This window comes from Leptosomus discolor, chromosome 6, assembly GCF_034619465.1.
Source record: "Leptosomus discolor isolate bLepDis1 chromosome 6, bLepDis1.hap2, whole genome shotgun sequence".
Taxonomy (NCBI): Eukaryota; Metazoa; Chordata; class Aves; order Leptosomiformes; family Leptosomidae; genus Leptosomus; species Leptosomus discolor.
In genome coordinates this window covers 36,946,962-36,966,864 of record NC_141396.1, presented here as the reverse complement: position 1 = coordinate 36,966,864, position 19,903 = coordinate 36,946,962, and the positions used below count along the sequence as shown (strand labels likewise).

The 19,903-nt window shown below is 45.6% G+C and overlaps 1 protein-coding gene across 2 annotated transcripts in view; it reads right to left on the bottom strand.

Moving 5' to 3' along the window:
- Positions 1 to 19,903, bottom strand: part of HK1 (hexokinase 1) — a 35,918-nt gene that overhangs the window by 12,645 nt on the left and 3,370 nt on the right. For both annotated transcript variants that reach the window (XM_086467268.1, XM_086467269.1), the window contains exons 2-8: positions 16,357 to 16,519; positions 11,294 to 11,442; positions 6,292 to 6,411; positions 3,598 to 3,693; positions 2,221 to 2,320; positions 1,946 to 2,129; positions 1,572 to 1,727 (exon numbers count right to left, since the gene is read on the bottom strand). In XM_086467268.1, the coding sequence (XP_086323394.1) occupies positions 1,572 to 1,727; positions 1,946 to 2,129; positions 2,221 to 2,320; positions 3,598 to 3,693; positions 6,292 to 6,411; positions 11,294 to 11,442; positions 16,357 to 16,519 (968 nt within the window). The remainder of the gene's footprint in view (positions 1 to 1,571; positions 1,728 to 1,945; positions 2,130 to 2,220; positions 2,321 to 3,597; positions 3,694 to 6,291; positions 6,412 to 11,293; positions 11,443 to 16,356; positions 16,520 to 19,903) is intronic.

Sequence of the window (19,903 nt, the reverse complement as noted above, 5' to 3'; positions counted from 1 at the left end):
GCGCCAGATGATCAGACCAAATCTCATACCGAGTGAGCTTCCTGTCCTCCGAAAGCGAACGCACGAAGCATGGGACCAGGACCAGCCTCATCCTGTGGAGCCAGAGCATCCCCCAGGAGCATAGTGTGTGCGGTAGCTTGGGCTGCGGTTGGTCCAACAGACCTGAAGCAGAGCAGCAACCTCACGACAGCTCCTTCAGTGCACCCCCAAGAAAACTAGCAACTTCCAAGCACTTTTACAGACATGAAGGAATTAAATGCTTTTTCATCACACTGATGCTCCTCTCTGGAGCAGGAAGCACCAGCTTCACAATTCAGTACAGGCCTGAGCATACACCTAATCCCACACTCACTCACTCATATGTCTCAATAAATTAAGCCCAGTGTACCCTGAACGAAGGTTGCCTAAGTGATTTCATCCTAATGGGTCTCTTTTCATGCTCTTACAACCTCACTGAATTTCTGCCTCTTGCACCACATTTTCCCTCATTAGCACCCAGTCTGAGAGCAAAGTTTCTGACAAACCTTATCCATGTCCACCTCGGTCATTTCCCAGACAAAAACACAAGGAGTATATCTTGTCACTACTAACTGCACTCCATACATCATTTTAAGGACTCTTACATCTTGCTAGCATCAGCTAGAAATTTGAAGCTGCATAGGGATGTGCCCCCTACTTATAACCAAAGTGCTCTTCAGGAAGTCAGGTGGGATTTCAGTGCAAATTTTGCTCTTAGTAACTGGATTTCTCAGTAACTGCATTTTTCTTATTATTCAGCATTACATTGATCCACTACATGGACCTCTGTGGTTCAGACGAAGGAACACACACATTTAACAGAAAGCCGTTTAGATAAGACAGTCTGCAGGCACAGGAGTAACATGGGGCAAGGGACAATAGGTATCGTAGAAGTTACTGTTCCCTTGGCATTGCGCTCGCAACCAACAGTACCTCTATATACGTGCACACCAAAATCAGCAGCATTTTGAAAAGAAAAGCCAGCCCAATGACTACAATACAAACTATCCCAGTGATGTGAATATTAAAAACACAGGGGGAAGAGCTGTAAGTAAGTACTGACCAAAGGGGTGATGACACCATAAGAAACCAACTGGCACATAGCTCAGAGGTCGCCATGTAGCACCCAGCACTGCCTACGAGACTGAATGCTCTGCCTTGTCACGCTTGTTTTCTTTCTGCCCAGCGATCCCATGGATACAGCAAGGAGCGACCCAAGTATTTGCTAGGAGACACTAAGCCAATTCACTCCCATGTTTAGCTGCAGAGTAGCAAGTTCTGAGGTTTTGCAAGCAGGGTGAGAGGTAGCACAGCACACAACCTGTAGCTGCACAGACTGGTACATTTTCATAGTTCCTCCCAACAAAGAAACAGGGAGAAATCTTGGGGAGGAGGGCACAGGCTGTCTGCTGGCGGTCCCCACATGCCAGCTCTGCACCTGTGCTAGAGGATGGCAGTCACCTCCAATTCAGCACTTCTCCCCATAAAGCAAAAACAGATGCTGGAAGAGAGTCACTGTGAAACTCAGAGGGCGAAAAGGGATAGGTACTCACTTTTCTATGGCAGAAACATGCTTCGTCTCAAATTTCCCTTTGGTGAGAAGCTCAGGGGTGATTCTCCCCTCAAACAGCAGACCCTCCTTGGCCATCTTCACCAGGATGAGCCTTACCAGCTCCCCCATGTACAGCCCGCTGACCATCTTCTCAAACCTGCAGGAGAGGACAGCAGCGGTCACCCACCCATCCATGGGCAACACCGGAAGGCAGAGCCCAGCTGTGCCACTGCACCGCCCAGCCCAGCCTGCGGTTTGCCTCACCACGGGCAAAGCTGAACTTTCTTGAACCACTGAACTCGTAGCAGAAGTGGAAAAGGGAGCACAGAATAGAAAACAAAAGAAGCAAAGCTCACAAATAACTGCCTCACTCACAGCTGCTTCCCAGGATTAAGGGATCCACGGTCAATCTCTCGATCAAACTCAGTCCTGATGTCTTCTAGTGAGCCATCATCTCCAAAGGCCCCCCACTCCGTGTTAATGCACATCCTGCCCTCATCCCCTTCCACCAGGTCGATGTGCCGCATCTCCTCCATGTAACAGGCGTTGGTGCCAGTGCCTTTAGGGAAAGGACATGAGAAGGTGCTAACCAAACAGGCCAGTCAAAGGGAGAAAAGCCACCTGCATGCTGCAGCAGCAACGTGTGTTACCAATGATCAAGCCAACTTCGCAACGCTGGTCATCAAAACCACAGGTCATCATAGTCCCAACGGTGTCGTTCACAACAGCCATGATATCTGCGTCATAGTCCTGATGGAAGAACAAAACGTTACTTGGACCATATGGCTTCTCTTGAAAATGTTGCTCGTGCTTATCACTGATTTGCTTATGTCAACTAATTTCACAAGGAACAGGAGACAAATAATTGTCTGAATACCACAGCTCATCTTTTTAAATATCACTTGTTCCGTCTGCCAGTGCCCTATCCCACGTACCCAAGAAGACAACAAGGGCAGACTAATCCACCAGGCAAACAATAAAACAGCAGTAGCATAATTCTAGAGAGCAAAGACCTGCTCTCACACAAGCACCCTTAGGCAGGAAAGAAAAGGGCTATACATGAGGGAGGGAGAAACTCTGTAGTTAAACATTATGGAGTAATTTGATGCAGTTGCTTGAAGAGTCCATCTAGAAAATATTCTCAACATACATATTTCTCATAGAAATCACTTAAAACATCTAGGAGTTTTCTTTCTAGTGAAGATTTTAGTACAAAACTATAAGCAAATAATGCAATTAAATAAGCTATGCAAATGACATTCGCTCATTCCTTTCCAACTTTTTCAGTGTGTTATTCTACCTAATATCAAATCTGATAATAGTAACTGACTATACTAATAGTGTTCAGTGAGAGTAAACCTCAGGTTTGCTTAAGAGTCCACAACTGCCCAAACAGAGCAAATACTGACCAGTCTGATGAATCTGGATGCTGAGTAATCAACATATCACCTGGCTGCATGCATTACACAAACCCAAATTCATTCCATCTCACGCTCAGTGCCTTTTTATTTAATTCAGCAACCTGGTCACCTTCACCCTCTATAAAAACAGCAGTGAGAAACTGCAAGGAGCAATACAGCTCACTGAGCCTGAAATCCCCCTTCTTTTCCACTCTGTTCGTCTCCTGCTCTCAAGCAAGGCAGTTGCACAACTCAGCTGAGCCCAGATCATGAGGCACAGTTTCTCAGGAATGGGACGTGTTGGTACCGCTGAAGAGATGCAGCACTGACACACAGCACTTTCTCAGGTTTTGGAGATTGGTAACATTGCTGAAGGTTGTCAGCGACAAACCACAACATAGTAAGTCAGTTTTGTGCTATGAGGAAAATCACAGCTTCCACATACCAACTCTGACGTCACTCCATTTCCCCAGCAAACAGCAAAACCACACATCTTCATGCAAGAAAGCAGAGCTGCACCATCACTCAGATTACACACTCAAGTCAGTGTCATGAAGGGTGGTCCCTGGCAAAGAAATGCCAGTTTGCTGTGATACAGAGTTAAAAAAAGAATGAAGTACAATTTACCCCACGTTTCTTGATGGCCTTGTTAAGCAGCCTCACAACATCTGCTCCCTCCACTCCGCTTGCTTTGAAGCGCTTTGTCCAGGTTATCAGAATACCCTGATAAAACAAGAGAGCAATATCCAACAGGATGTCACCATAGGACACAAATTGATTTATTTTTTCACTTTAAAAACAAGATTTTATACTTCAAATGCATCTTCAGGTCTCTTTTCTTATATGACCTAACATCCCAACCTGAGACAACTGGCGGTCTTTCATTCACATTACAGCAAGCTGAAAGACGGGAAATTGTTTTCCCCTCCCTTGCTAGAAAATGGTTTGTTTGCATTTGGAATTTTCAGCCCACTCTTCTCCCTGCTACTCCTCGACAGTTTTTCTTGGAAAACCATTTAATCCTTTTGGGCCATGGAAATTGGCTGCTTTCAGAAAAAAGCTGACTGTGCGGGACTGACTAAAGAGAAGGGATGTACATCCAGGACTCAGCTGCAGCAGGGATCAGACTGCTGCACATTTGCTGCCTGGAGTCTCAGCTGTACAGACTTGTTTCACTTGTGGGATCAGGTTTATGAATCGAGGCAAATGGAAATACTGGAAACGTTGCAATGTATGTCCCCAACTTACATGGCATGGAGCAAAAAGGAAATCCTGGTATTGAATTCCTTGTCTGCAAACTGTCATAAAGACCCTGCAAATCCCCCAAGGTACTGAGTACATCTGATTTTTTTCTATTTAGATAATGCCTAACTGATTCAGAATATTCAGTATATAAGTAAACAATAATAATAATAAAAGAAAGAAAAGAGCATTGACAGTAGTCAACAGGAAAGATGACTCGTATCAGCTCAGCTTTTCATAACCACCACAATACTCACATCTATGACACAAGCAGCCGTTGCCTAGGTGTACGTTTGCCCATATCTCAGCTTAAAAATCAGCCATGTGTCCTTGGGCATGTTCGCCCTCCAAACTGGGACAGCTACAGTGGACAGAGGGGTCAGGACATCTCTTTCCCAACCAGGAGGTATTCTACCATTAAACCACAAACTTGGTTTTGCGTAGGTTTTGCCACTGTGCTGCCCTCATTAGCATAATTTAGAAATGCAGCAAAGCCCCATGCTTCTGCACAGGGAACCACAGGCAAAGCCCACTCTGCAGGCACAGGGAACCACAGGCGAAGCCCACTCTGCAGGCACAGCTTTAATGGGCAAAAAGGTCCCTTGTTCTACATAACTTTTACCATTCAGGAAACTGGTCAAACCACACTGGCGAAGAGCAGCTCCTCTCAGCATGACCAGCTGCTGTGCTGGAAGGATTTTTTCATTTGCCAGCAAGGCCTTGGCAGCCCACAGGAGGCCTTGGAGTGCTGCAGGGTTGAGCAGGACTCAATCCTGCAGTGCTGCCTTGTCACCCTTGGAGAAACCAGGGACCACCCTGCCTCCTGCTCACCAAGCACAAGAAACCAGCACCCAGGCAAGCACAGCCTCACAGAAGCAGCAATCCAGGAACACATCTGGTCCACAGAATCCAGAAAAAACATATTTTTCAATTGCCCAAAATATCACAAAAACTCTCAGAAAGGGTGTCCCCAACCCATCCAACATGCTACCTGCGTGCCCCTGCCCCACACGAGCATGATTTCATCCCACTGGCTTGAGCAAACCAGCTCACAAACAAGTGCCTTTCATCATGCAGGTAAACAAATTTTCTCAAGGGCAACTCAACTTCACAACCACATCCCCAGCATGACTCTGCTGTGGTCAGTAGCCTGAGCCTCACCACACACCATGGCCAGACTGGAAAGCTCCACCAAAATCATCTCTTCTGAACTGATGCAGGAAAAGGCAGCTTTCTGGTCTTAACTACATTCAGATCCTGAGTTAGTAAGCACCCTTGGTTTCAGCCCTGAGCATTGCTCAAGAAGTGTGAAATGTAACAAAAATTGTGCCTCACCTGGCCCTCCTCAGCACCAACATCTGCAGAGCTGTTGCACCAGGCTAACCTAGAGACCTGCAAGCTAGAAAAGCAGGCCGTGCTATAAGCGTTTTGTGTGGATTTAACTTTCCTGCATTAATTTGCTACACTGTTGCCATAGCAGTGCTGTACCAGGAGGCTGCTGAGTCATTTGTGATATAATGAGCAAAAGAAGGAAAATATCATAGCATCCTAGTCATGGGAATCTCATCAGTCACTTCATACAACACTGGTTATTTTCATCCCTTTTTAAAACATGTTGCTTCCAGGTGGCCTGCCCGACTGCCCTCAGTGCTGAGCACCCAGCTGGTAGCATGGCTCAGCACCGCTGCTCAGGAGGGAAGACCCTAATCTGGATTGGCGTGTGCACTTGTGAAGTTCAGCAAAATCTGAGCAAACGTTGCTGGGCTGGGTCCTTCCCAGTTACACCCATGGAGAGGTCAAAAAGGCTGCACAGAAGGCAGGAAAAAACACTGCCATGTTTACATGGTAAACCATAATACTGAGGAGCTCACGCAGAGGCAGTACAAAACATCAGATACCTCTTCGTCATCTGTTAACCAGCTCTTTCAGACAGAAACATAAACAAAAACATGAAATCTGACAGTGAAATATAACACTCATTTACCCTGAAAGTGAGATCTGTCTGGGATACTGCTTTCATAGCAGTGTTTTAATAACACGGTAGCTCTTCTACATAGTAAGAAAATTGTGAAATCTTACCTCATCTAGCTTAGATTGTCTACACGGGAAAGAAAACGTAAACCCAACTGGTAATTTCTTGTCTTTGATTTGTTGTTTCTCCATAAAGTCTCCCAGGCATTCAGCAACATGATCAAAAAGCTGCAAGAAAGAAGGAAGTATAAAACCACGATGATTAGAAATATAGTTTCAGACAAAAAATATTTCAAACTGCATATCAAAACTATACTGGGTGAGGGCAAAGTGGAAAATATCTGCTTCAAATTTTAAAAGATATTTAAATTACAAAGCTATGAAAATACTCTCAGGCAGTGTATATTAACATCTTAAATAATAAATTATTAAATACATTGTCCTTTCACACCCATATAAAAACGCTTTTCCTGAAACAAGTGGCATGTGGCTGTTGAGCCTACCATAACCCTTCTACTTAACATTTGATGAGAACAAAAATGTTCTTTTAACCTTTCAATAACAAGAAGGAGCATCTCAAAAGAACATTTGGGATCCAGTCCCACATGAGGTCGAGCACTTTTACAGCTATGCAGAGAAGATCAGTATCTGCTTCACTCAAGCACTGCTGAGATCAGAGAAGCCAGCACTTTGCAGGAGCCACCCAAAAGGACATCATCTCTCAAATCTATTCCTAAAGCACACAACAAACAAACAAAAAGGAAACCCAGGGGATTTGTCCAAATATTTCACATGTTCTGAGAAACAACACGAAATGGGGACATTTTATGCATTTTTTATAATGGTGAACTACGCAGGCAGCCTGGACCAGGCTTGCAGGTACCAGTTCCCACCTGGCCACCTCGATGGCCCCTCAACAGTGCCCTGTGACAATGGCACCAAGTGTGCCTGCCAGCCAGGCCAGGAGCCAGGCACGCCAGGCAGTGTGTGGGCATGAAGGCAAGGGATGTCTCTCCCACCAAGCTGTATGGAAAGCCCTTCAGGTAGATCGCAACACTCAGAGCAAAAATCAAGCCCTGGCAACTGAAGCAACAAAACCACATTTGTATCTAACCAGTACCAAAGAGCCAGACATGCCAGAAATGGATGTCAAACCTATTAACAAGTTGACACCTGCCCCACAAGTTAACTGTGCCTCACTTTTTAACTCCCTGGAAGAAAAAAACAAAACAAAACAAACAAATCGTTATCTGCAGCATTAGTAGGACAATGCCAGGAAAACTGCCCACAAGATTTGGGATAATTGGGAGGGTACAAAAAGATATCTGTTGGTTACAATTAGCCTGCGCAGCTTTATTAAGAACAATTTACAGAGTCTCAGAGAGATGAGAAAGCACTACAGACAGGCTGCAGCAATTAGAAAAAATGAAGAAGAATATTTTGTCCTTCGAAGCAGGTCAAGAAGTAGTGCGTGTACTGTTACAACTTAACAGAGAACCTTAAGCTCATTCCTAAAATGAGGTCAGATTTGATTAAGCAGAAGTACAGTAGTTTCCCAGGGAAAATGTTGCCATTCATTGATCTGGGCAAATCAAGGGCATTTCACTGAACGCATGCAGTGAAACAGCATGGGAAAGCAAAGTACACTGCTGCACTTTTGAAAGACTATTTTTGGCTGTCCAGACAGGGGAGAGAGGAAGAGGAGTTATGAGAAGAACTATAGTTAAGTAATAAAATATTACAACTTCTCCAGGAGAAACACAGAAATAACAGGAGCATACGTTTTTATTATGCTTTCCATCTGAAAGTATCTTGCTAAATACTCAATCCTACTAAACTTTCAGCTGCTTCCAGGATTACAAACAATAACCAGTGGCAAACCTCAAACCCCTCAGGAATTCAGAGAGCAGGAAGCAGAAATATTGACTGTGGATGTTGCTACAAAAATCCCTCTCATGCAATGACCCATGACTGCACAGAGATAAGACAGGACCCGCTTTGTAAGTCTGACTGCAAAAGATCCCTCCACATCCCCAGTGCGCTCTGGAAAGTCCATGCACCTGCCGGTGTTTGCCCATGCAGTCCCCACATGACCTGCCAAAGCTCACCTCCGTGAGTTGGCATGCCCACTTGCTGCAAGCAATGCACCATGAGCCATTAGGGCTCTGGGCTGGCAGCAGGGCGCGCGAGCACAACCCGTGCTGCAGCCTGCATGGGCAAATGCAGTTAACTGTTAGCCACGTTCTTGACACTACAGTAGCAGTGTGTAGCTAGTAATGCACACTCTGGCTGTGCTACTGTTTTTAATAAAGCACCAGGGGAAGGCACTGCTCAAAAGCAGAAAAGAGAGAGGCATTGATTAATTTTGCTACCATTGATGGTAGCAAGATTTTTCCTAGAGAGACTCAAGGAAGCACCTGTATGTGCCCGTGCTCAAATTAACATCCAAACCTTGCAAATGCCCAATAACTCTGACGGGACAGTAGAGGTAACATAATAAACTACCTGCGGCTTTCATTAAAGCAGGGCAGGCAGATTGACAATAAATCCAAATTCCTGCCCACGCACAGGTGTGCAACAGGCAATGGCATGAGCCCAGTATTGTATCAAAAGTCAAAGAGACAGACAGCGTGAATGCCGCAGCCCAGAGGAAAGGACCAGCGAGGTTCTACACCTTTATAGACCTGAAGTGATAAAACCAGGAGACGCTCAGCAATGTGATATCAGGCTTCGTTACTTCCTCTGGCCATAAAGTTGCCTGCTCAGGTTGGGCTCCAAGAAGTCTCCACAAGGATGCATTTGGCTGGCAGCCAGCAGACTTTGGCAAGCAACTGAAGATCTGAGCTTGAGCCCAAGATTTAAGGAGCAAGGAAAGCACACCTTCAGACTGGGAGAACACCCACAAATCCATAACCTGTCTCCAGTGGTGGCAGAACACAAAAACCACCACCAAAATCAAGCCTCAGGCACACTCTCATTCACTGAGTTGACACAGAAGACAGGCTGCTTACAAATTTTAGACCTGCTATTACACTGCTAGAAGTCAATGAGAGTTTTGCCCTTGACTAGACAGGGAACTGTCTCAGATTGCAAAACGGTCAGCCCGTGCCTGACAGATGGGCAAAAATAGAATTTTTAATGCTATGAAGTAGAAAATACAAAAACGAACCTTACTAGTGAGGCATGAAGCCATAAATCACAAGCCCTTCAATAAGCTGATTATGTATTAGGCTTTAAGAGTATAACTCACTGAAGTTAATGACACAGCTTGCTGAAAAACATATTAGTAGCCTACCCCCACGCGCAGTTCAGTCCAAGCATTCCACTAAGCTGGCTCAGAGATTTCAGAGAACCTCAACCATACATATCAGTTATGAGCACCAAATCACTACCTGCCTGTGTGCCTCCCGGGCATCCACCATGCTGCCCTGTGAAGTCTCACAGCAAGCATTTTAGTCGTGGTTGGATATTGTCATGGGACAACTTCGAATCCGGATGCAATTCTGATGATGCTTCAAGTTCTCCTCTTCTTTTTCTGGTACTTAAATACTGGGAGCGACTGTCCCCCCAGGGTCAGTGGAAGCCTTGCTGCCTCTCTTTCAATTTAAAAGCCATGACACAGCCTGTCAGTCTGAGGTCCGTGCTGTTTGTTCCCTTGTTCCCGACAGACAAATGGCCTTCGGATATTTAAAACATAAACATGACAAAGCCCTGGAAAGAATGCAGACCTGATGTCTCCTTTCCTGGCTTCTCCTTACCACTTTATCGTGTCTCCATCAAGTCCCACCTTAAGTCAGACTGCCTTGACCAGCCCCCCCCCGCCCTCACCACCCCCCCCCCCCCGCCCCCCCAACACTTGCCCGCTGGGCTTGCAGGCAGCCCTGCTGCTTGTCGGTCTCCAGCTCCTGACATCCCTCGATGGACAAGCAACCCCACGCTCCAAATCTGCCTCCACGCAGCCCACCCGACTTCCCTGCCTCCACCAGTAACAGGCAGCTCAGCTCAGCTCAGCTCAGCTCCCCTCCAAAACCGTTCCACAGGAAAGCCGCTGCATGACCTTTTCCCCAGATAACAAAGTAATAATGTTAGCAAAAGTCTTTACAAGAAAGGTATTTTATTGCTGCGGTTCAGATATCACGCCAATACTTTTATCAGCGGTAGTCACAAGCCATGATTGTCATCTTACACTCACTATTGCATACGAATGCAACTGCAGTTATTAGATACATACACTAAGGGTAATAAGGTAACTACAAAAAATATATTAAAGGTAGAAATGCCACTTGCATAATTTTTCTTTTTTGCCTCTTCTGTTTATTCTTCTGAAGCAAGGTATAAGATTCCTTCAGGTCTCACACTCCTAAATAGCACCTCATTCTAGTAAAGAGCATAAAAAACTTGCTGTTCCAACAATTTAAATTACTTGTTTTGTCTTACACTGACACAGAGACAAATCGATCAGTAAAACACTAATTGTAATCCACTTCCTGATCATAAAAAGAAAACTAATTCTTCCAAAGAACCCAATCTGAAATCCAAGTAAATGGATCCAAACATTTTCTACTCTTCGAGACTGAAAAAAACCCTGTCATTTATTCAGCAAAAATTAAGTTGAAGTCACGCCAAAACATTCTATCAGCTTCCTGTAATTTTTCTAATGTACTTGTACTTTTCATGAATGCTGAGTTGCTCAGACTGCCAGGACAGATATGTGGCTGTCATGAGTATTTCTATCCCTCATCTAACATTGCAATTGCAAGGTTGGTCATGCTCGTTGCTTACAAAGACTAAGTTGTTTTCCTGCTGTCCCTTCCTGCCTGTGGAAAGTAACTTTACTATACAAGTCAAAGTTTCTATTTCTAGGCCATTCTTTCCCTAACTCAGCCAAAAGTCTCCCACACAATGACAATGAGTTGCATCACCCATGCATGCTCTATTACACTAACTACTGCTTATTTATTTTCAGTATCAGCAAAGAGCTGTAGTCAAGTCTGTACATGCTGTAGGTGCAACTGTTAAGACGCTAAGGTCATCCTTGTGGTGTTTTTCTAAAACAGCAGTATGAAAGCAGCTAATCTTTAGAAAGACATCCTAAAGAAGACGTGCTTACCCGTGTTCCGCTGCCATGCATGATATCTTCAGGTGTATTATAAATTTCACTTTCCATTTGTACCGTCTGCTTTTTTTCATGCGATACCTTCACCCGCAGAATTCGGAAATAAGAACCACCAAGATCCAGTGCAATGAAATCTCCTTTCTCTATGTGGAAAAGAAGACACAAGTGACTAATGATTGTACGCAACATAAATCTGGGAAACATAACCTCTGTTAAGTATACCACATAAGCAAGCGTCCAGTGCCTAAGCAAGAAGTTCTAGCCGCAGGGCATCCACACGAAGCATCAACCTGATTCCCTACAATTTAACATGAAGTTGGTGCAGTGGCAATGCCAACCACCACTGATACACAGGCGTCTGCAATGAAGGTTTATCCAAAAAGGATGGACTAACAGTGAATAGTCTGTATCCAGACCCCATGACAAAGCTGGCAGAGCCAAGACCTCAGGAGAAAGCCAAAAAAGAAGTTGAAAACAAGAGATCGTAAAATGAAGGGATGCCAGACCACTGATGAACAGTCTTGCTGTAAATGAACCTGTGTCATTTTGGCAAACAACAGTGAATGGTGGCTGATTGTGCACTACTCTAAAATCAAGAAATTACACACAGATGTAGTTAAGGCAGAAACCACTTATTTCACCCCTGGAAGCTGAGATTCACTGCAAACTGCAGTCAGATAACAGAAGCGAGAGAAATGACAGTCTGAAAAATCACAGGGTGGCCCTGCACTGCTGCAGGAGTTATTCAGAAGTTGCGATCCCTTGCACAGAGCTCCTAAATAACTCCCCAGGAGCCAGGGAAAAAATTAGGATACCTCCATCTCCCTCTGTGGTGGAGAAGGACCTGGAATTCAAAGGCCTGAAGCCAAATCCACTAACCCCCACCTCCACAGACTTTAGCGTGTAATTCAGGGAACAGAGATGAGTGGTCTGGCTATCTGAGACATGATGCTTTCGGCACCCCCTGGAGAGCAAAGCAAATATATTTGACTGAACCGCACTTGTGCTATCTCACTTTATCAAAGAGGGAGCAAATAAAGACAGCAATCACTAAAATCTGCAAAAAGATAATATTTAGGGAAGCAGTGTGCACAACTTATCACACAGTAGTAGTGTGTGTCCAGGCTGCAGTTAATCACTAAGGCTTTCTGCAAGCATTTGTGTCTGTGCACAGCATCCCTGGGCTCACCGAGGCTGCTCAGAAGGCGGCGAAGCAGAGATGCACAGTACTTTCTCATCCTGGTTTCCTCATCGATTTGTACCTTTCTGTGGTGCCAGAAGCGCCCCATGCCACAGGCGGGATGCCCGTCCCCCACATCCTGCACCACCAATGTATATCACCAGTCTCATCCTCCAACACTCTCTGGCTTCTTTTCACTCTTCCTTTCAACTTTAAACTATGACTTTGGGGAGGCCATTCCCAACATCACCATTTTTCCATTTCTACCTATATTCAATGTGGAAAGACCTCTAGCAGTTGGGAAGATTGGTACCTTTTGATGTGCCACCTCGAACTTCAACTCAGCTCTCAGAGCCTTCTGACCCCATGCTATCACCAAGATATCAGGTATATGATTTATCCACGAGGATTTCCAGACCCACATTACCCTGCCCAGTCTCAGATCAAAACTCCTAAAGTCTGGCTTAGTGAGCTGCTGCTCCCTTTCATCACCCCACGCACCTCCAGGAGCCTTCTCCCGCTCAGCAAAGCTGGTGAGCTGAATGAGGCATCCCTCAAGGCAGGATGTCTAGCAGGAACAGCCTATTAGAGGCAAAGACACTGCAAAAGCCCTTATGGTTTTCTAAGGCTGCCGTGTAATAGAGCAAACAAAACACTGTCATGCGAGAAACCATAAAGAACGACAAGCTCCGTACAGAAAAACGTAGCAGAATGACAGCGGCAGCCCGCAACTCCTAACAATCCTCCTAATTTTACTGCGTTGCAATGCAACTTTTCCTTCTTGCTGCTTAAGACATGGGCAAACTCAAGTGTTGTTTGCTGAAATACAGATCTCGCAGTGCTTCCCTACTTGTTTCTGAACAGCATGGCTTTAAACATCGCTTTGCTCTAGTACAAACGTCATTTCGAACTTGAACCTATCCAAACTGTAGATGCAGTTCTCTTTATCGGGTTCAGCACAAATTCAGTAACTTATAAACCCCTTCACCATAACAAGACCGGAAGCAAAACATTTACCACAAGTGTCTCATTAAGCCAAATACCCAAGTAAGCTTTATCATATGAGTATCACTTGTTGAATGCAAGCCATTACCTCCAATAAATAACGGAAAAATCAACACTGGACCAGATGGCCCTTTTCCCAGCTTAACTGCACCTTGCTCCATACCTCAAACAAATATGGCACTTCAGAAATATCTACTCTGGCAGTAAATTAACAGATTAGCGTGTTTGATTTCCAGCACCATCAAGCTCATTGCAAGGTAAAATTCATTAAGAATTATTCTTCTCAGTTAAAAAGAAAAAACCACTGAGCTAGAATGTAAAGCTTTCTGTATGCAAAGCAGCAGTTTTCTTTCAGTGTACCTCAGAAATTAAACACAAACACAAATAGCAGCATTTAATCTATGCTTTATAGCACCAAGATGCAATCAAACCCGCTGTAAATTAATTTAGGAAGATCCTTTGAAAGCATTTTGAATTAGTTTGAGGTATCATTCTGGGCACTCTGGACAAAAAACCTTGTTGCTTTCATGAATTAAGCAACTCTGAATGAAGCAAAAAACCCTGCTAACATAAACTTCTCCAGAATCTCCAAAATTACTACTCAAAAGCTCCTTGTTAATAAAGTACACAAGCACAGATCTGAAACTAAACAATAGTATTTTTCTGAATAGTCAGCTCTCATAATAATAATCAGACTCAGAGGAAAGAGCTTACAAGGCAGTAATTAGAGACAGGCCAGAGAAAAGGGCAGGCTTTCAGCCTCTGGCTTTTACAGAGGGACAGCTGAAGGCAGAAATTGCCATTGGCCGAACCCACACTCTGGGCACAGCAACGCGGACACATCCGTGAGGGCCCCCCCGAATCTTCTGGAGGAAGAGGGAAGGGGGTTCTGCGTCTGCCCTGGCTGTATCTGTGTGACAGCTGAGCCAGACGTAGCAGGCACATGCAGGTGAGTCAGGAAAAGAAATGTCATGACACCCACCCACAGCAAATACTGCTCATACACGGGGTCAGAACATGCCCTTTGTGGGAAATAATGGAATGGTTTTGCCTGCATTTCTAACAGCTATCCAAAGCGACACTCGCAACCTGCATATACAGATTACTAGTGTGTTATACAGAATTTGTCTGGGGCAAAGCACTGCCTTGCTCTAATCCATGATGCAAAGACACTGCCCACAGTATGCCTGTCCCGGAGAGGCCAGCAGGAGTCAAACGGGCACAGGATCAAGAACTGAGCACCCTGTACACAACACACAAAGTTGCTTTTTTAAGTAGGTGTGCAATACATGATCTGAAATTAATGCCTTGATATAGAGACACGCTTATGCTCAATCAAGGCTACCCACTGCTCTGGCTCGTGCTCGGTCCCAGGAGCATTCAGCAATCTCTTGCACCTCTCCTGGCCAGGTGCAGATCTCCTTTTCCCTGTGCCATACGGCATCTCAAAGTCTCCTCAGTTTGTGCCATGGAACAATTCGTAAAATTATTTGACTTACTGCCGGCAGCTCAGATTTTCTAACCTGCAGTGCCTGACGCAGCAGGGGACTGGGGACAGGTCTGTACTCGAATGAACTCAAACATGCATGAAGGAAAAAATGGGGACTTCAGAGTTGGTAAAAATGCTGGGATTCCATGCAAAAGCCCTCGAGTCACCTCACCTGCAAACCCTTAGAGCAACCCCTGCCCATGACCCAGCTGTGTGTGGCAGCTTCTGGCTGTCTCAAGAGGCTGCAAATTTCAACATAACATTTCAACGTATCAGTCAGCAGAGCTAAATTAAGGGAAACACAGGATTCAACTTTGTTCTCCCTTTTTTTTTTAGACAGAGGATCATGTTTCAAGTAAAAAGCCTAAGGTGGCAGAAAGCAACAGCAAAGCGGAACTATCTAAGGCTTCCACCTGCCAAACAGCACTAGGTAACACAAAGCACCAGGCTTTATGTTCTTTCACCCAATAAATTCTTGGTTTTACCTCAAAAAAAGCCTCAAAACAGGTAACCATGTTAGGCAGTTCTTGCAACTGTGCAATTTCTGCACATGGGGACATAATTTGTGGTAGGCACCAAACTACAGTTAACCAACTCACGCTACATGAGAAGAAAATCCAGTGCTACCACTAAATAATAAACACTGTTATATACTGTTTATAAATATATTTATAGACTATATATATAGTATTTTTTTATAAACACTAAAATAATAGTAATGGGGCAATCTTGCTCCCAAAAACCAACACAATATCTTTTTGGTTTCTGATAGCTCTTTGTGCCACTTTTATCAGGTACAGTGAGCAGGGAAAAACCGAGTCCTACATCTGGATGGAAGAGGTCAGTACACCAGAGCAGCAGCTTTGGAGCCACACTGCAGCCTCCCTGAGTTCTGTGAGTTTGCCCTAAGACAGTCTGCAAGACATAGTTACAAAAAGCAAAACGAATGCCAAGAAACTCAAATTCAGCATATAAGGGTTCACACTTCCACTGGGGAAAAAATGAGGAGAAGAGATGTTGAGTCAAATAGAAACAGACTAAAAGCCACTGTATTTGTTAAGACTCTAGATCACATGAGCGTGAATTGCACTAATCAAAAAATCTTCCTACGTGAAGTCTTGATCGTTGGCAGACAAATCTCATCATAAATGTATTGACTGTTAGTGGACCCGCTGCTAGGAAGGGCTCTTCCATTGGCATCAAAATGGGTTTGACACAGGAATCACAAAATCCTCCAGCACCTGTGGGAACAGACCTGCACACAGAGGGGAGGTTGTCTTCAAAATGTTGTCTGGGCTTGCCAGAAAGCTCTTGTTCTTGGTAGTGCATTGGTGTATTTCTAACAGGTTTCCCATGAAGCACATCAAATACTCAGCTCCTTACCTGACCCATCAGGAATGGATCTCACAAACGTAGGAAGCATCTTCACTGCAGCTGTTGGGTTAAAATCTCTGGAGAGGCCGTTCTTCATCTCTCTCCTGAAGCGAGCCATAATGTCTATCAGCGTTTCGTCAGAGAGTCGCATGGCGTAAAGGTATTTATCAATCTGGGGGAAAAGACAACCACCACCGTAGAGTGAAACACTGCCCTGAGGTACCCAAGTAGGGCTAGACCTCTCAAATTGCAAGAATAGCACATAGCCTCAGCTTGGCCCCAGGGCTCTGGCCAAGCTGACAACACAGCCACATGCTTTGTGCATTGTCTTCTGACCCAAAATCAAGGAAAATGTGCAAGTGCTAGGACCTATGTGAGCTGAAGCCCACCCTATCCTACTGCCTTCCTGAGGCAAGACCTAGTCCCACATAGCTCTGCCTTCTCTTTTCCACACAAAACCATTCACACACTGCCTTGCCACAGTATCTCCAGTCCTCGCCCCACTTCTCAGCCCTGCTGACTGTCCATGAGGCTCAGCAGCTGAAGCTAAAATTTCCTCTTTTAGGACTTTGTCCCAGCTAGGGTGATGTGGGTATCACTGCAGTCCACAGAGGTGCCTTGTATTTAAAGCCTTTCATTGCGAAGGACTTGCCACAGTGGTTTCAGGGCTACGTCCTAGGCTGAGAAATTATTTCTGTGGAGCAGACAGTTTTCCACATCCCACTCCAAAGCTACCACAGCCAGAGGGTCAGGAGAGGCAGAACTTGGCTGTGGGCAGGTAGCGTCTTCTTCAAGACAAAACATCAAATTAAATGTTGTTGACTTCTCCCTTGTGGCTCCTCAAGATAGGAAATTTCTTTACGTCCCTGGAAAAAGGAGGCAGTTCCAGTTTTCCAATAATATTGCTTTCCGTAATATTACACTCATCTTCAGCATCAGGAAGAGAGATGCTTTGATGCCTCAAAACCACAACTTGGCCTTGGGGGGTTCTTGCTAAATGCGTATGTCCCACCCCTTTTACCTCAGCTGCCAGTCTATTCTTGCCTTGTTTCACTGTCTGCCTTGGAAATTTGGTTCTGCAAACAGCTCGGACCGAAGCCACACCTTTGGGATCATTTTTGCTTGCAGTTTAGCAGGACCAAGAAAATAAAATGCTGCCCATGTTTTCTGTCCTCAGCAAAATTGGAAGAGCCACCTCATTTTAAACCCCAGGGTCATCGCTGTCTCCTTTGCTGCTCTGGAAGCCTTGAAAGCAACTCATCTCATACAGGACCAACGCCACAATAAAACGCCCCATGTGAAACGCATACATACCAAGTGTTTCATACCAGGGACTTTGAGATGGGAAGCAATGAGCAATGCCGTTCACAAAGGAAATGAAGACAATCAAAAATTAATTAAACCCTAAACTGACCGTAAAAGCCAGTGCCAATTTAACTGCTCCTGCAGAAAGTATCTCTGGCGTATGTAGTTGAGGTCTGCACAGAAGGTAGTTTATCTCCCCGAGCCATACACCCTCCCATCATGACCAAGCATTTACACAGACATGGATGGTGCTGCTGGGCGCAGCTACCTGGGCCTGATGCAGAACCACAGGGCTGGGGGCCAGGCAAGCTTGAACCACGGGGGCCACAGCTGGAGGCTGCACAAGCTGTGAAGTGTTCCGTGCCATGGCATGCAGAGGAAGAGCAAAACAGTCACCAAATAGATGCTATGGGGAAGTTAGAGTGCAACACCACAAAACGATACCACGCAGTTGCTCCATGAACTGGTGAAGTGATGGTGCAGGCGTATAGCTAAACAGCAGAAGAAGAGCTGAGCCCAGGTTCCCTACAACAGAGGCCAAATGCAAGACTCCAGAGCAGTGTTCCCACATCCCAGCTGTGTCCTGTACCACCCCGATAGGCTGTCAGCCTGCTCACAGCGACAACCACAGCCAGCCACCAGTGTGATTTCACTCCATGAACAAAAACCTGGGGGGATGCACCCTCTCTGCAGCCCCAAACGCTGTGGGGATGGATGCAGAGGCTGCTGTCGGGTTGAGCAGGAAGGTCTCTCCTCTGCAGCAAACACTACCATAGCTTTTTTTAGCAGAGACTGTCAAGCTGTGATGTCAGAGCATGAGGTCATTCCCTTTTAAACAGGGGGGGACAGGACAACCCTCTTAAGGCTGAGCTTTCAGCAGTCCATGCTGCTGCCAAGAGGCCTGACTCCCCAAATCTCCCACTGAAAGCTATGCTAACACATCATTCACAGTCAGATTTCACTGTGCACTTAAAATACCCCTCTACAAAGCCCCATTGCTGCATCCTCCTCCCAACAACAGGACTAAAAGATTCCCCTCCACCCCCCAAAAGCCCTGTGGTGAACGCAGGTTTTGGCATTTGCACAGTCAGGACCAGACAAGCCCATTCTCCCCACCTCTGCCCCTATGCTGCCCTCAGCAGCAAGGGAAAATGGGAGGGAGGGCTCTTTTTCCTCCTGTGAAAAACCAGCAAGCGCCATCAGCGCCCTTACATAATCAGGCTGGACCACCCTGTGCGCAGGGAGCATCGCCTCGCATTGCGTGGCGGTGCATCTTGGTTGTGTGGCGTCGAGGCCATCTTCGCCGCTGAGACTCATGGGGCGGGGAGGTGGGGGAGATGGGGACTAAACCTCGGTTTGAAACAAAATCACTCCCATGTGTTACAGTTTCCAAAACAAAACAAAAAAGCAGTTTTTTTATCTCCCAGGCAGGAGAAGGGTTAGTCATTCTGGCAGAGCAGTGGCAAGGGAAAAAGCACTGCTCTCCTGCGCTGGCAGCACAGGCAGCCCTCTGAGGGAAAACCCTCAGCAAATAGCCATAAATAACTGGGAGGGGAGAGAGCTGGAGGCCGGATTACGGGATGCAGGTTTAATAACTCCCTGCTCTGCCTGCAATAAAAGCTGATCAGAAAGCATATCTCAGCCTTATCCAAGGGAAGCTATGGAGCTGCCAGCAGCACCCAGCCAGACCCACAGCCCCACTGAGGCTGCCGTGGCTGCAGCCCCGTGGGAGATGGGTGTCAGCCCTTCCCGGGGGATGGCGAGAGCAGGAGCAATTTCAGGCAGGCAGTTGTGTGGGCAAGGAGCAGAAAACACTCCTTTATTTAGCTGCCATCTTAGAGCCACCCCCGCAGGAAGGGCATCTTCCCAGAGTACCACTATGGGAGCCCTCCAAGAGCTCAATCGCTTTTTTTTTTTTTCCATTTTCTTAAAAAAACCAGCCAGACAGAATCTGCGAGCAATTTTTTTAAAATAGGATTTCATAATCTGAACTATATGCATGTAATTTTTCTTGGTCACATAGGAAAGACACTTCTTGTATTTGGGGAAAAGAAGTTTCTGAAAATCCAACCATTGCGGCAGCCTCCATGGGAAGTTGTGAATAATTATAAGTGCATAATGAAACAGGCAGCACTAAGGGCCATTCCTTAAATGCACACCTCTTTCCCCGGACACTGACAACAGCCAATGGTATCCAAGAAGAGAGCACTCCCACAACAATATCAGAAATCAGTAGCACCTATTTCATTGA